At 46.6% G+C, this 16,351-nt stretch overlaps 1 protein-coding gene across 5 annotated transcripts in view; it reads left to right on the top strand.

The window, feature by feature from the left end:
• The window catches only part of PRICKLE2 (prickle planar cell polarity protein 2), a 319,449-nt gene extending 308,378 nt beyond the window's left edge, over nt 1-11,071 (top strand). For all 5 annotated transcript variants that reach the window (XM_045991598.1, XM_045991599.1, XM_045991602.1 and 2 more), the window contains one exon: nt 4,997-11,071. In XM_045991598.1, the coding sequence (XP_045847554.1) occupies nt 4,997-5,871 (875 nt within the window). In that variant the 3' untranslated portion in view covers nt 5,872-11,071. The remainder of the gene's footprint in view (nt 1-4,996) is intronic.
• The last annotated feature ends 5,280 nt before the right edge of the window (nt 11,072-16,351 follow it).

Genomic DNA, 16,351 nt, shown 5'->3' with positions numbered 1-16,351 from the left:
CCAGCCCCAGAGGTGGCTCTCCAGTTTGGCTCGCAGGGAGGGAGGGACGGTTTCCCAAGTCGAGGTGTGATCTGGGATCGTCTCGGGGGCTTGGAAGCTGCTAATTTAGACATATCTCCAGAACTGTGATTAATAAGCCCAAACACTTTGTGCAGATCGAGGAGCTAATTATAAACCACCCATTCCTCAGCTTTAAAATTGGAGAGGCCCCAGATGGTAGGGCGCATAAAGAAGCACCAGAGACAATGGGATTGACAGGTGTGACCATGTGTTTCTGTTCCCGCGGTTGGCATCCACCCATCTGAATTACAGTTGGTTGTTCCTTAAGTCCTGGCCCACTCCAGGTCAGAGGCTAGCTGCTTTTTTCCTAGCTGTGGCAGTGGGAGGCTTCACTGACCTTGATTGCATAAATATTTACTGAGCACCAGTGGGGCACTCCTGGTTCTGGGGAAGTCGGGTGAGCAGGGAACGTGATCCTTGCTCCCAGGGGACATCCGTTCAACTGCAAACATATGAACTGAAGAAAACAAGTCAGGGTGGGGACCTGAGAAGTCAAGGCTGCAAAGCGACTGGTTGTTGGGAGGGGTACAGCTTGCTACTTGAGAAAGAGCAATCAGGGCAGGTATCTCGGAAGAGATGACATTAATGATGAACAAAAGCCAGCAGTGCAGGGGGGAGGGTTTTCCAAGGAGGGCTGGAATGAGCTGGCCGGTGGCGAAATGTATTGCCAAAGCCAGGTGAACTGGAAAGAGCATTTGGTGGGTGATCTAGGAGGCATCTCAGGGTTTTAAGATCTGCGTCAGGACTCTGGACTTTGCCAAGAATGAAATTAACCACAGAGACCTGTTTAGCAGCAAATGCATGATTGTTGCCCATCGGTGGGCCACATTGGTCATTCTGTTCATGTTCTGCGAGCAAGAGGACCCTGGAGACAAATCAGAGTTAATCAATCAGAAGGTTTATTCCTAAGTAAATTAATGTATTAATAATGTCTGCAGTGAGCAGGTAGCATTTACAATCCCAGCCCCATGTCTCCGAGGGAGTAGCCTATGTTTGGGATAAGTGAGATTAACAGTGGGCTGTGGGTTGAGCCCCGGGACCCCTCCTGCTCTTGACAGAGCCTTTTCCTGTGTGGGGGAGGGTCGAGATGGTTACGGTTATCCTAAGATCACCCAGAACACAGAAGTACAACACGAGACATCAAGATCACCTCCCAGTGGGACTGAAGCTGCCCTTCTTTATGTTAACCTCCTCATCGAAATAAGAAGAATCTGTTCACATTACGTGATGTCCTCAGAAATGACAGACTTGGGGGCGTCTAAAAGACAGGGTCAGGAAAACAGCTCGTGTGGGAATTTACGGTGTTTGCTTGCTTGTTGATGCCGACCCTGATTGCACTCCAGGGCTTCAGGAGAAAGCCCAGCAGAGATCACTGAGCCCACCTGTACAGCTTTTGCTTTTCCCTGTGATTTTGAAGAACTTTTCCCTTCCATACTGGATGGAGTTCGTCTGCCCCAACAACTCATTTATCATCCTTGGTTGCTGACCAGTCCTCTCCGCCCTCAGGTTGGGGAGGTTCTGGAAGTGATTAGGCTGTTGTAAATCAGCTTTTATGATGTGTGTGTCAGAAATAAGCAGCAGGGAAAGGGGGAGTTAAAGAACTCATCCCCTCCTGCCCTGACAGTTACCCCAGTGATGGAATTAAAAAATCTATATGAAAGTACCATGGTTGGCAGAATGGTTTCTTTGCAGGCATGGCCAGCATTTAAATGTAGCTCTTTAATGAGAACACTGCTTTATTTTTATGCCTTGTTATTGAGGTATAACATATATATAAGATAAAGCAAACAAAATATTAAACTGCACCTCACGAAATTTTTCCGTGTGTATCCTTTTATAACCATCACCCAGATCTGGATATAGAACATCTCCAGGACCCTCGAAGTTTCCCTTTATGCCCCTTCCCAATGCCTTGATCTCTGCCACCAAACACAGTCTCAGGCTGCTCTCGAACTCCATACAGATGGGCTCACGCAACATGCACTCTTTTGTGTCGCCAGCATTTTCTGTGACATTCATCCCTGTTACTGGGTATCATTGTTCATTCTCGTCATCGTGTGGAATTCCGCCGGATGATGGTTTCTCAGCTGTGGCATGACTGTCCTCCAGGGCTGGATAATTTTTAGTTGTGGGGACTGCCCAGTGTGTCCACCGTGAGGTGCTCAACAACGTCTCTCTGGCCTCTGCCCATTAGACGCCAACAGCATACACCGCCCACCCCCTTCCCAACCCCCAGTAACTTCTCTGGGCATGGAAAACCAACCTGTTGTATATTCATACACTACTCATTTTAGGAAACTTTTTATTTGGCAATAATTTCAGACTTACTGAAATGTTGCAAGAATGGAACAAAACCAATACCCAGAATGTATGCTTTACCTAGATTCATCTCTGGTTAACCGTTGATCCCATTAGTTTATTGCTGGTTCTCTCTTGTGCGCGCACACACACACATACACACACAATGTATTTCTGAACTGTGTGTACACAATGTACACATGCAGTGTATTTCCAAACCATTTGAGAGGAAGTCATATCCAGCTCAGCCATGTACTACCATAGCCTTCCCCGTGTATTTCCCAAGAGGAAGGATCTTCTCCAATATTATCATAATTACCACCGTTATCAAAATTACCACAGTAGATTTAGCATAATATGGCTATTAATTGCCCATGTCCCAATTTTTGTCAGTCGTTCCACAGTTATGCTCTCTAACATTCTCAGCAGAGAAGAGGTTCCAGAGGGATCAGGTGTTCTACACAGTCGCCATGGTTCCTTTGTGTTCTCGGCATAGAACATTCCCTCAGACTTTTATGGTACTGAAAAAAAAAAAAAAAAAAAACGTTTTAAGGATATAGTCCCTTTTTTTTTTTTTTTTCCTTAATAGAATTTTCCTCATTTGGGAGCTTATCTAATGTTTCCTCAGGAAATGTTCCTGACTAGAACTGTGTGTGGGTGACAGTGTGTCCTTCTCAGGACCTACGTCGGGAGGCACAAAATGCCCAGTTCTGCCTCATCGATGATGTTAAGTTTGATCTCCTGGTCAAAGTGCTGTCTGATTTCTCCGTTGTGTAGCTATTAAATATTTCCTTACACACTAATATGGAGAAACACTTAACACCGTGCAAATATCCTGCTCCCCCATCAAATTTTACCCCCTGACTTGAGCATAATTTGACTCTCATGTGAATCAGTCTTAATGTACAGTGGTTACTAAATGGTGGTCTTCCAAATCCAGCACCCCCTCTCTGCTCAACATTGTCCTGGGTACAGGAGCCCAGTCTTCTCCCCCATTTATTTATTGGGGCGTTTATGGACTTACTTCCTCTTTTTCCAATGGTTCATAAATCATTACTGTTTTAATGTCTGGATCCTCATGTTGCTCAGCTTTGGCAAGTGAGAGCCCCTCATTTTTTCATTGTAAGACTTCCTTCCTTTCTGGCGTAGCAAGATGTTCCACGCTCCTATCTTACCTTCCCTCCTCCTGTCCCGGAATCAGCTGTCTCTCCAGACTCATTCCTTTTAAGGGGGAATGGTATAAAGCACATCTTACTGATCCTCTTTCCTATTAATTGACATCTGAGTTATTTATAGTTCTAAGCTACGGTAAAGAAAGCTTCTCTGAATACCCTTGCACATTTTTTGGACCTATAAACTGATTTTCTGTTTGATATATAATCAAGAGTAACAATGAAAAATTGTAGCATCTCCACTCTGATTGTACACCCAACAGAAATAATCCATAAGTCCACACACACACACACACACACACCCAAAAGGACACAAATGTTCCAAGCAACCTCATTGATAATTTGGGGGTGTGTGTGTGTGTATTTAGCATAAACAGATACTGCTAAGTAGTTTTTCAAAGTGTTCATAACACTAGTTTTGTCAGGGGGGTGGAAGTTGTTGGCCCCAAGCAGTTGGGGAAGAAGAATCAGTGGCCTGCGTCATACTGGGCCATTGTAATCCAAAGACATGTTTTCTGCAACCAGCAATGGCAAAATGGCTCATCTTTCAACAGGTAATGAGTGAAAATGCTGAGCTTTTACCACCGAGGCCATTCTTTAGCTTCTCTTTTGAGAGTGCTGCTTTAGGGTGGGCAGTGTGGAAGTTACTCAGGTCAAGAATTCCCTGCTACTTGCAAAATGGTTTTCATTTAAGTGGTGCCATTGATAGCCCTTGGGGACCGCAGACCCTTTGCTAGAGAGATACCCACTGGTCACGGTGTTTTAAAAAGCGCCTCCCCCAGGGGAGAAGGAGTATCCCAGAGTCCCACTCACATCTTCTGGCTGTTCAGGGCCAATTTAAAACCCTGGAGCAGTCATTCACTAAAGAGCCTGAGAGAGTAAATGTCCCTCTGTGTACACCCAGGGAGCCACTTAGTGTTCCAGACATTTGAGCTGTGGAGCTCAGGGACGGCAGGTGCAGGGGGAAGCTGCTGGAGGCTAACAGGAAAGTGAGTTGCTCTGGTTTCAGGAGATTAGATGCGAGGCTCAGTGTTGATAGGAACTGCTTGGGCATGGTCCAGCATGTATCGCTGAAACCTTCCACGTCCAGAATATCTGTGCATGTACTTACAGTGCAGCCTTAGATCAAAGAGGTAATTGAAGCACTTTGTAAAGTGAAATTCTAAACAGAAGAAGCATGCATGAGATGCACAGTGGGCTCCTAGTGACTTCGATGAGCCTTTGGAGGAATTACTAACTAGTAAGATATGCCTGTATGGGTGCATTTTAACCAGGTGTCCTCTCTCGGTGGGCACCACCACCTTGTGGAGTGGGGAGAGAGCTCTCCCAAACATTCTGAGAACACCTTTGTGCAACGTACAACTGCGCAACCGTAGGCAGCGATCCCGGAAAGACGGTGGTTCTGATAAGCAAGACTGCACATTTATATTAACCTCCGTGGTCCTCTCTTCCCTCTCTACCCCCAGGCCTGTCCGCAGATGGTGGGGCCAAGCGCCAGGAGCACCTCTCCCGGTTTTCCATGCCTGACCTCAGCAAAGACTCTGGAATGAATGTCTCCGAGAAGCTGAGCAACATGGGCACGCTTAACTCGTCCATGCAGTTCCGGAGCGCAGAGTCGGTTCGAAGCCTGCTCTCTGCCCAGCAGTATCAGGAGATGGAGGGAAACCTCCACCAGCTCGGCAACCCCATTGGGTACAGAGACCTGCAGTCCCACGGCAGGCTGCATCAAAGCTTTGACTTTGATGGGGGCATGGCCAGCAGCAAGCTGACGGGGCAGGAGGGCATGAGGATCCAGCCCATGAGCGAACGCACGCGGAGGAGAAGTACCTCCCGCGACGACGGTCGCCGCTTCCGACCTCACCGCTCCAGGCGTTCCCGGCGCTCTCGCTCGGACAACGCCCTGCACCTGGCCAGCGAACGTGAGGCCATCTCTCGGTTAAAAGAAAGGCCCCCCCTCCGAGCCAGGGAGGACTACGACCAGTTCATGCGCCAGCGGAGCTTCCAGGAGAGCCTGGGCCAAGGGTCCCGAAGGGACCTGTACGGCCAGTGCCCGAGAACAGTGTCAGATCTGGCTCTGCAGAATGCCTTCGGGGAGCGCTGGGGACCCTACTTCGCGGAGTACGATTGGTGTTCCACCTGCTCCTCCTCTTCGGAGTCTGACAACGAGGGCTATTTCCTAGGAGAACCCATCCCCCAGCCCGCCCGCCTGCGATACGTCACGAGCGATGAGCTGTTGCACAAATACAGCTCCTATGGGCTCCCCAAGTCTTCCACGTTAGGGGGCAGGGGACAGTTGCACAGCAGGAAAAGACAAAAGAGCAAAAATTGCATCATTTCCTAATAGGCTTGGGGTCAGGGAATGGGGGAAGATGGGAGCTAAGAATGTACATTCAGAAACTTGCACTGTTTTCCATTGTAAAGCGCTTTCGGGGTGGTGGCTAGAGGAGAAGAGGGAAATGCTGGCTGTGGTGGAGGCAAGGTTATAGACTGACTCAATAGGTAGTCCCAGTTCTCGGCATGTTGAATATTATTTGCACATTTCACTTTGGAAACGCTATAGACTCTAGAGGCCAGGGTTGGTCCCCTCCTTCCCATCAGTCTGTGTTGAGTCGCCTTTCGCAAGATGGCAAACCGTTTCCCGCTCGCTTATATCCTCTCTGGTTCTCTTACTTTTAGGACCCTTTTTCCAGTAAGTAATTTGTTTATTAGCCAGGACCCAAGACTAAGTTATTTACATGTCCATTGTAAATGCAATGTAAATGAGAGTTCTGATAAAATATTTTTGTATTTTGTAATATCAAAGGAATTTCTATATCGTAGGACTCAGTGGAAATTTGCATGCACGCCCAGCGTTGTCTTTGAGTAGTACATTCAGAGGCGGTCCAGGACTGCCTTTTTTTTTTTTTTTTTCTTTTTTCTATACAAATTTGTTACATGTCAGTGAGACCTTTTTCAAAGGAGTTTATTCAATTTGACTTTTTGTGGCTGAAAAAAAATTAACCATTACACCCAAAGTATTTTATGCTCCATTCTGCCTTAAGGAGACATCCTTAAGTCTGCTCCCGCCCTCGGTAGAATTTCTTCTCTACAAAGTGATAGTAATTTTTTTTTTTTTTTATTGCAAACGTAACTTTTGCCAATTAGAGAAACCAACCAGTGTCCGTAAACTCCCGTGAGCAATGCCGTCCCTGCTGGGAACATTGAAGTTGCTTGCTGTTGATCTGTCCCTTGGGGAAAATGAAAGTGACTGTGAGTGGTACCCGTCGTGTGATGTCAGCATGACGTTGTTTTGAATGTGACATTATTTTCTGGTGCTCATGTTTCCTGGATTATATTATCTGCTTTCCTTTACCAAGGCAGACGGAACAGCTGCCTTAGCCTGACAACCGGTTGTCCTCAGTGCAAATGAACTTAAGCAGTAGACATGTAGAAGGTCCTGTGGGGCTCTGGGAGGGACGGGGTGTTCTAGATCGTACGTCATGCGTGGAGAAGGAACAAGGGAATTCGAAAGCAGAAGGCAGGTCCAGGGTAGAGACTGAAGGGGAGTATGAAGGAAGGTCAGAGTAAAGAAGAGCTTCGGGAAACAAAATAGAGTGGGAGTTGACCACTACCTTGAATAACCACCCCCCCGCCCAGTGCTTGCGGAAAGAATCCAGTTTAACACACCCCGTAACCAGAGTGTCTGGGTGACCCAGGCAAGGGAGCGGCTTGGGAGATTTCAGGGTGATGGCCTTGAAAAGCAGATGCTGTTCAAAGGGGGATTTCTGTGTTGAACTTTGGGGACTGTTGGTCAGACAGAAACTGGGCTCAAAAGTGAGTTTGCTTGAAGAAGACATTTAACGGTTGTGTTGTTTATAGTAAAATAAAACTTCCTACCTTGCTTCAGTTCACAATGAAGCCCTTGCTTTCTCTTCCATTCTCCTCCTCCCTTGAATGGATTGTAGCAGTTGAAATAATCCATCGGAGGACCCACCTTTAGTGAGATGTACTGTTGATGTAGTACACGGTGTAACTCAGTGGCCATCTGCCGTGGTGAGGTGAGCGTGGTCTCTTTTCAGTATAGTAGTTAATATTTTCTAGTATTTTTTTTATGGAGAGAATGTGAGATGTGGCTTTTCAGACACCATCCCAAATGGGTCTGGGGAAAAGAAGGCTGTAAAGGACGTGGAAATGGCACTCCATTCAGGATGTATTAAAATAATTTGCTTTTCAGGTATTAATATGACATTTGTCATTGTCACTGATTTTAAAAAAAAAAGCAATGCAAATGTTGGTTGTGGCTGTTTTCCGCATGCTATCTTCATATCTAAATGCTTCATTACTTATCCAAGCCTCCGGAGAATTAACTCTATTACGTTTGTATAGTAAGTTTGTAAACTGCTTGGCAAAACTGATTAAGAAACAATGTGCAACACCATGCTACTGAAGTGGCAGGTTTCTGGTAGAAATCGGGCGAGTCCAATTTGGAGTTTGGAGTTCCTTGATTGATGAGAATGAAAAGGCATTTTGGAAAAAGAAAAGAGAGACAAAAGTAGATCGCTTAACATAGCAAACAGCTGAAAATCATGTCTGTCCTCTGTGGCCTGGAATCCAATGAAAGAAATTCTCCTGGTAAAAGCTGCTGTCTAAGTCCATCCTCTCCAGAAGTACCCCCTTCCTTCCCCCCATGAGGCTTGAGGCACCCTCTGCAGAAAGAAGAGGGTGGCCTGAAATCGACCCGTAGCCACATCCCGTGACGGGGGTGGGAAGACTCAGCGGTTTCAGAGTTGGCTGCCCAGGGGGCGTCCGGCAGCTCAACTGGCCAGAGCTTGACATATATTGAGATGGGAGCCTCAGGGTCACACTGTCTCTAACCAAGGTCACTTCCGTGTGTTCCATTGCGGCTTCTCCCCACCCCACACACAGCCAGGCGCCTTACAGACGATGCCCACGGGGCTGGTTAAATCATCACAAAGGTGATGGGACCTCCAAGTGAAAGCCCCGGGGAGAGCAGGATGTCATGGTCGTAGGAATCCCACCTGTTCGTGATGACTTACACCTAACATCACAGAACTCGGTTCCCGAAAACTCAGTGTGTTCTCTTTGGAGGCCTGAACTTAGGGTCCTCACCTGATCCCTCTGTCATAACCACAAGCTCTTCCTCGTCAAGTTTTGCCTGTGAGTGGGGCTTTACACTCACCTCTTCCTAGATCTCCTTGCATCTTCGATAGACGGTTCCAGAAAAGTAATTTTTCCTAGTTCCCTCTCATCTCTAATACCTTGGGTTTGCTTTTTCTACCTCTCTTCATATTGGTTCTCTTGGCTTTTGTTTAAAATGACCACTTTGGTCTTCAGGTCATTTCTTACCGCTGCTCAACTCAGTGGCCACAGAATGGGCTCTTTTCCAGGAAGAAGTAGCCATTGATGGTTTCCTGAATGCCCCTGCCAATACATATGACCCCCGATACTGTGAACAGCTTTCCTAGCAGCCTGGTGGCATGGAGGGTGGCATTCAGGTACCCTTCCTTCTGTCCTGTAGTTCCAGGATCTCTACCAAGTGTGAAGGTGAATGAGGTGAGGGAAAGCAGAACCATGCTCCCGGGTCCTGCGCAGGTTCAAGGTGGGTAGAGTTGTTGGATTGGTTGTTGGTTGTTGGTTCTTTCTACATTCACCTTCTCATCACTAGTCCTTCCCTTCTGTCTTCAGCCAGCCCAGTGACCAAGCAATTTTATCTTTCCAGGAGGGGACCACAAGACCGTTCTTGCTCATTCTCTTTCCTCATTCTGTAGGAGGCTTTTGCACTGCAGCAAACTGTATTTCCTTCTCCTGCGGTGGCTTTCCACTTCTTGGGTCCCCCTCACCGTCGCTGAGTTCAGGTGCGGCCAGCGATGACACAGACATAGCACACGCTCTCCCATTCCTGCAGCGCGGCTGGTAAAGCCAGTAGATCGTGCCACGCCCTCCCAGGGAACGAGGATGCAGGCTCCGAAATCCTTGTGACGCTCCAAGCATCCAGGATCAGTGGGTTAGAACTGAGGTCATTTGATAACAAATCTCATTTGGGAACCGATTTTTATCTGTCTTTCCATCGTTGCTGTTGGCCCCAAATGGCACACCAAACTTGTAGGAAGCATCATTCCTAAATGACTGTGAGAGCCCCCAATTCCTTTGTGGATGCTGAAAGTGGAGGCTGACTTCTTTAAGCAAAACAAAGACAAATCCCTTGGGCCTCCTTCTGCATTCCCATGTTCTTGGCCAATTATTACAAGCAGCCTTCTGTTCATCGTTTTGCAGAGGTCAGATAAGAGGCCATCTTAGTCTTCGTCTAATCCCACCTTCTAACCAGAAATAACACAAATATTTAAATTCCAAGGAGAAGTACTCTTTGTGTATTTCTGTCTAACAGAAACCAGATGCTAATGCCTAAGACAGAGGATCTATCTATGACCAGAGGAGAGTGGGAAATGAAACCAGTTATCTATTTCGTGCCAGAAGAGTTGCTGTTAGCAACCGTTTAGCACCTTCAAGGCTCTGAAATGGGCTCTACGGACAGCCTTCCAGCTGCAGGACTCAGCAAAACCTCCTGATTTTGAAGGTGGCTTCAGATTGCCGCCTTTTGAGGTACATCTCTCTAAGCACAAGGGAAGTAGAAATGAAGCCAGCTTTGCCTTGCCTCCAGAGCTGGGTCCCTTGGGGCCATCAGCAGACACCGGGGCTTGTCTTGTCTGGCCACTTGGAAGCAGTTGTCAAGGTTAGGACCAAGAAAGGATTGGATTCCTTTTCCATTTTCTCATAACAGTAGCCCAGTCAACACAAGACTGCCATAAACCATGACTCACTGTTGGGAGCTATACTCTTTTATAAGCTTACTTCCTGCTGACAAAGCTAGCTTTCCCCAAGGGGAATTTTAAAAGGAGGGAGCAAAGTCACGTCGTGTAGGAAAACATTTCTGGTGATTGAGATTCGATGAATCTGAAGGATAGAAAAAAAGAATTGTTCTATCCTGGCAGTTTTCAGAGACATCCCTTCACCCTACTGGGCATTTGGCCATCCATGTTCAATAGGTCACTGACCCACCTTTTTAAGACTTTTTGGAGAGAGTTACCCACTAGTAAGGTCTGTTCTCCAGCCTCTGATTAATACTCCTGTGTTTCCCTAAAGCATTTCAGTTCTACAATGGACCTTGACTTGACATTCTAAGGTCTACAAATGCTTCATTTTCCTTAGGAAATTAGGGCTTTGGCAGTTTTCCCTCTCCTAAACACATTCTTTCCTGCACAGGATTGCTTTGCCCATCTTGTGCTTTAACTCCAAGTACATAAACAAAACCTCAGAGGGTCTGAGAAGGTGAGGCAGGCCAGACTCTGTGTTGTGTGTCGAGTGTCAAGCTTTTTGTAAAGAAGGTCTGCAATGGGCCTTTGGTGTGGGCTCTGCCAGAGACTGTTGTGAACACTTTGCTTGAGATCTGTGCCCTGTAAAATGGATATGTTTTACTGATGTCTGTGATACATTTGTAAACTTCCAATAAAATTTGAATAAAAGAAATGTTGCCAATCTTCTCGGTCCTCCCGCCCTTTCCGGATTTCTTGAAATTGTTGCCTTTGAGCATCTCAAAAAGGAAGACAGAGGCTACACGTGTCAGGGGGTGTGATTTACTATGAAGGATAAACCCAATGAAATTGGGATTTTTCAACTTCAGCACTACATTCATTTCGGGCCAGTTCATTCTGGCAGAGAACGGGCCCCTGCCTTGTAGGATGTTTAGGTCAGCAACATCGCTGACCTCCCTACGCACTAGATGCCAGTGGCTCCCCTCCCCTTGAGATGTGACCACCAAAAATCTTTCCATGCATCATGCCCGTTAGGATGGCTGCTATCAAAAAAATAAAGCCTAACCGGGGGGGGGGGGGGGGGGGTGGGGGGGGTGGGCAGGGCGTGAGGAAGCGAAGAAATTGGAGCCCTTGTGTGTTGTGGGGGAGAATGTAAAATGGTGTATCTTCCGTGGAAAAGAGCACAGCAGTTCTTCCAAAAATGTACGCAGGACCAAGAACACAGATGCATTGAGCCCAGAGAGATCTGAAGTGACCCACAAGATGGTCCCCACGACGTTTTGCCCCAAAGAGATTCCAGTTACCATTAAGCATTTGAAGGATGAATCCTCGGTGGCAGCCTCTGTATGTTTTCTTTTGCCCTGCTCCCCTTTAGCAATTTTTGTCAAGTTTTATTTATTTGTTTCAGGGGTGCCTGGGTGGCTCAGTCATTAAGCATCTGCCTTCGGCTCAGGTCATGACCCCAGAATCCTGGGATCGAGCCCCACGTCGGGCTCTGTGCTCCACTGGAAGCCTGCTTCTCCCTCTCCCTCTGCCTCTGCTTATGCTCCCTCTATCGCTGTCTCTCTCTCCATCAAATAAATAAATAAAATCTTTGAAAAAAAAAAAGATTCTATTTATTTGAGAGAGAGCACACCAGCAGAGGAGGGACAGAGGGAGAGAGACAAGCAGACTGTCCCCTGAGCAGGGAGTGCAACATGGGACTCAATCTCAGGACCCTGAAATCATGACCTGAGCCAAGGGCACATGCTTAACCAACTGAGCCACCCAGGCACCCCCAAGCATTTAGCAACTGAATCCCCCTTTAAACCACTTGTTTGTTCTATCATCACGGGAAATGTGCATGTCTTCACTGAGCCTCAGTTTTTATCCAACTAATGGGAGAGAAATGGTGTCCTGTGCACTTACAGAACTAACGCATGGAAATCTCTTAGAGCCGTGTCTGCCCCTGTACGAGCTCAAAACACGGCATCTGCTCCTGCGATTACCGTCCTCACCATCTCAAAGAGAAAGAATCGCAGAAACCACTGGTATCTGGTCTAACAGTGCTTGTTTACTTTCATTTAAATAAGCATTACACCGGACTTAGAGACATCCCCGGGAGGCTTGAGTCTTTACTGTATGTGAGAAATGCCTGCAGATAGTATTAAACAAAACCAATCTCCTGGTCCTGACCACAGACATTCTGGTTTAGCGGATCCGGGGTGAAACCCCAGAACCTACTTTTTTAACAAGGCTTTCTATGTCATTCCAGTCCGGCAGGTTTGAGGACCACGTTTCTTGAGACTCTGCCTTAACATTTGTTTGTTTCTTTGTTTTCTCCCAAAACAGATAAACAACAAGTCTGCCAGTCCCACCCACATCAGGAGACTCTGATCTCAAGTCCATTGGTCAGGTTGGAAAGATCTGAGGCTGGGGTTTACAGTACAATTTTGGAGGATCTGGGGTATATTCCTTTTCTCCCGGGAGTGACAGTCTTCACAAGTAGAAGGGTAGTTTAACCGTTTTTAATTTTTCTGAGATACATGTATCTCACGACTCCGTTGAAGATGGTGAGCTTATTGTGAATTTCAGCTTAACAACTGTGTTTGGGTCTGGGAATGGCTACTCTTGGCTCATAACCAGTGGCTTTCATGTGTCAAAACTACCTGGGTAGATTATTTAAAATCCAGAGTCTCTGGCACCCCATCCCTAGAAAGTCTAATTCAGCGGGTCTCCAGCAAGACTAGGAAAACTGCATTTTTTCCTAAGCATTCAGGGATCTGAGACCAGCCTTGGGAGAGATGGCTCTGAGCCTCTCTCACCATGGGAAATCCACACCCTGAGAGCCCTTCATGCTGCCTGCAGTCCAGCCTGTGTTCTAGAGCTTGCTTTGGAAGGATCGTCTTCTCCAATGTTCATCTACCATAGGTGTAGACACTGGTTTGCTTCCAGCCCACAGTGAGAGACAGCAGCCCCTATGGAAACCAGTGTAGCTTCTGAATACAACTAATTTTGTCTGAGAGAGATGTCGAGACAAGAGCCCCAGAAGGAAAGCTTCTCAGAAGATGTGACAGATAAACAGAAACACAGTCTGAAGTATGAGAGAGGGAGGATGGAGCCCTTAAAGGACACAATCCAATCCCACAGGAGAGGAGATGTTTTAAGAGTTTCCTCAGGAAAATACTGGCAGGTACTTGTTCCCCTGCAAGGTTGGTGATTCTAGAGACAACGCAGATCATCAAGGTGGATGGCAGCTTTGGGCCATGAACACAACAAGACAGCAAAACAGATGAGACCAGAAGTACAAGAAAGTAAACCCAAGAACTAGAGGAACTGGGGCAGCTATGTTAGGCCAGTTACTTCAAGTAACTGAGCAAAAGAGGATGGAAAGAGGATTGATTTGGGGGATACTTTGTGTCTTACAAGAAGCTAAGGGCAGCGCCTTCATAAGAGCCTGAACCAGGAAGAGGAAAGCCACCAAGAACTGAGACAGATTCAATCCCAATTTTTTTTTTTTTTAAGATTTTTATTTATTTATTTTTTGACAGAGAGAGCGAGATCACAAGTAGGCAGAGAGGCAGGCAGAGAGGAGGGGGAAGCAGGCTCCCTGCTGAGCAGAGAGTCCGATGCGGGACTCGATCCCAGGACCCTGAGATCATGACCCGAGCCGAAGGCAGCGGCTTAACCCACTGAGCCACCCAGGCGCCCCCAGTTTTTTAATCTGTTTCCCACCAACTGTGTCTGCTTAGTCATCTGCCTTTGCTCGTGGACATACGGGGCTCCACACAGCTCCTGAGTTGTCATTCTCCACATTTAGCCCCTTATTCTTAGGAAAAATAGGCCCAAGTTGGATCAGGAGCTCCTTCCTGGTCAAATCATCTACTGGAGGAAAGGGGGTGACTCCGGTGCTAGCATGCTGGCAGAATGCTAGTGTTTGCAGGTGAGGAAACAATTTTAAGACAGAGAAAGTCATAGGCTGAACAGACACCCCAAAATGTATCTCCTGTAAGAACTATCCTCGTAACATCCCAAGGGAGGAACCAGGTCTATTATCTGTTGGCTGTATTTCTGAACAGTCACATGTACATTACTTACTGAATTGGAGGTACCTCTCAAGGGGACGTTTCTACAGTCCCCCAGCCCCACGCCTCCAGTGGGCCCAGGCTCAGCCAAGCATTGCCTTCAAAGAAACACAACCCAGGAACCAAAAACTACTATAAATCTCTACTTTGTCTATCAAATCTGAACTGTCTCTCAAGGAAATACTAAAGGAGGAGATGAATTCTTCATGCACAGGGAATATCTTAATGTTCTCTCTCTCCCTCGCTCCCCCTGCCCACTCTCCTGCACATGGTTGCTAGCACTTCCCCCAGACGCTCTTGCCTAACTCTCAACCTGCGCCCCCAAACACACCTAGTGCTCAGCTCTCTTCTGTCCCCTTTCCCTTCTTCCTCAGCTGCTCTTTATTCTGTAAGTCAAATTAGCCACTCTCTGGGGGTTCGTTGTTACCTCTTCTTTGCTCACTACTCAGACTCCTTCCCGACGATGCTGCTTTTGACACTGGATGAATTTTTTTTCTTCACAGGCTGCAGGGACCGAATATTTCCTCTGACCACAGCCAGGGTGAATTCCATCCAGCTGGTGGCCTCACGCCTGGTAAGGGAAGGGCTCTGGGAAAGTCGTGGTATCTTGTACCCTTAACCTAGGAAACCTTTGCGGTAGACAAAATCTCAGGTCTGGCCCCTGCTCTCTGTCTTCAGCTCGTTTGGTCTCACGGAGAAGTCTAGACATGACCATGAACATATATACAACTGCTGGACAGCCCTGCTTGAAAGTCCAACCAAATTCATCTTCCTGCTAACCATCGTGGTCTCTCCCTTGCACCTAGACCTTTGGACTTGCTGTTGTATCTGCTTTAAACACTCACGCTTCGGTCTCTTCTCATTCTTCAGCTCTCAGTGGACACAGGTTTCCTTCATGATGAAAAAGCTGTTGGAAAGTTGGAAATAGGTATCTCTGCCTTGGGCTCCCAGGGTCCCGGCATATCCCCATCACCGTCTTGTAAGCATGAGTTTACCCTCTCCTTTATAACCTGTATTCCATGCGGGACGGTGTCCTGGCTGTCTTATCAACACTGTTTTCCTGGACCCTAAAACACAATAGAGGCTCAAAAAATATTTGGAAGGGAAGTCAGAAGGAAGATTCTTAAAAATTTTGGTTCAGTAAATTAAAAGGGCCGAGAGAGATCACAGGCTTAGTCTTTTACATCTTTGAGTGTCCGGGTTCCCTCCGAAGCTCCAACTTTCCTTCTGAGGCAAAGGCTTTTCTCCTCTGAAGGATAAGTTGCTATAAGGCAAAATTTCACCTGCAGCACCCCATGAAATTACTGAATTTCCCCCAAATTGCTATTTTTTTTAAACTCCAGCTAAGCATCGTGTTTTCCAATTTCAAAGAGTAATAGTGCCCTTGGACTCCATAATGAAGCAACCAACATTTCGAGTATTATCAACTATAAATGCAAAAACTGCAGTCAAGGGCTCATGCTGCTGAATCATAAGCAGATGATTTATGATATAATGAAAGAACCATCCCTGGGAAGTGAAGGTTTAAGAATAATCCAATCCATATTGATCTGGAAAAATGCTACCCAGGAATAAACTTATATCAGCAAATGGAATAAATTACCATATTTCAGCATACTTCTTTCATGGACCTAGTACTAATTACACCACCGCTGCTTATTGGGAAATGTGCCCAAGCAAGCCAGGACAGAATCAGGGCACCCTTCATAGGTAATAGAAATCTATGGCTGAATTAGAAATAAATGAGATGGTACAACACCGAATAAAAGCCCCCAATGGCAGAAGAAACACGAAGAAAGACGTTGATGCTTTCTATCCAGTAAAGTGAGCCTATATTATAACTCTAACATAGTTTATTTCCTATATTCTTTTCATTTCAAAATGATTCCCAGATAAGGAACTCAGGAAATAAAGTGGCCCTTTTATTTGCAAAATCTGTCCTCTTAAA

The sequence above is a fragment of the Meles meles genome, chromosome 20, assembly GCF_922984935.1.
Source record: "Meles meles chromosome 20, mMelMel3.1 paternal haplotype, whole genome shotgun sequence".
In the NCBI taxonomy this organism is placed as follows: Eukaryota; Metazoa; Chordata; class Mammalia; order Carnivora; family Mustelidae; genus Meles; species Meles meles.
Note: the sequence above shows the minus strand (reverse complement) of the source record. Positions and strands in the feature narration are given on the sequence as shown.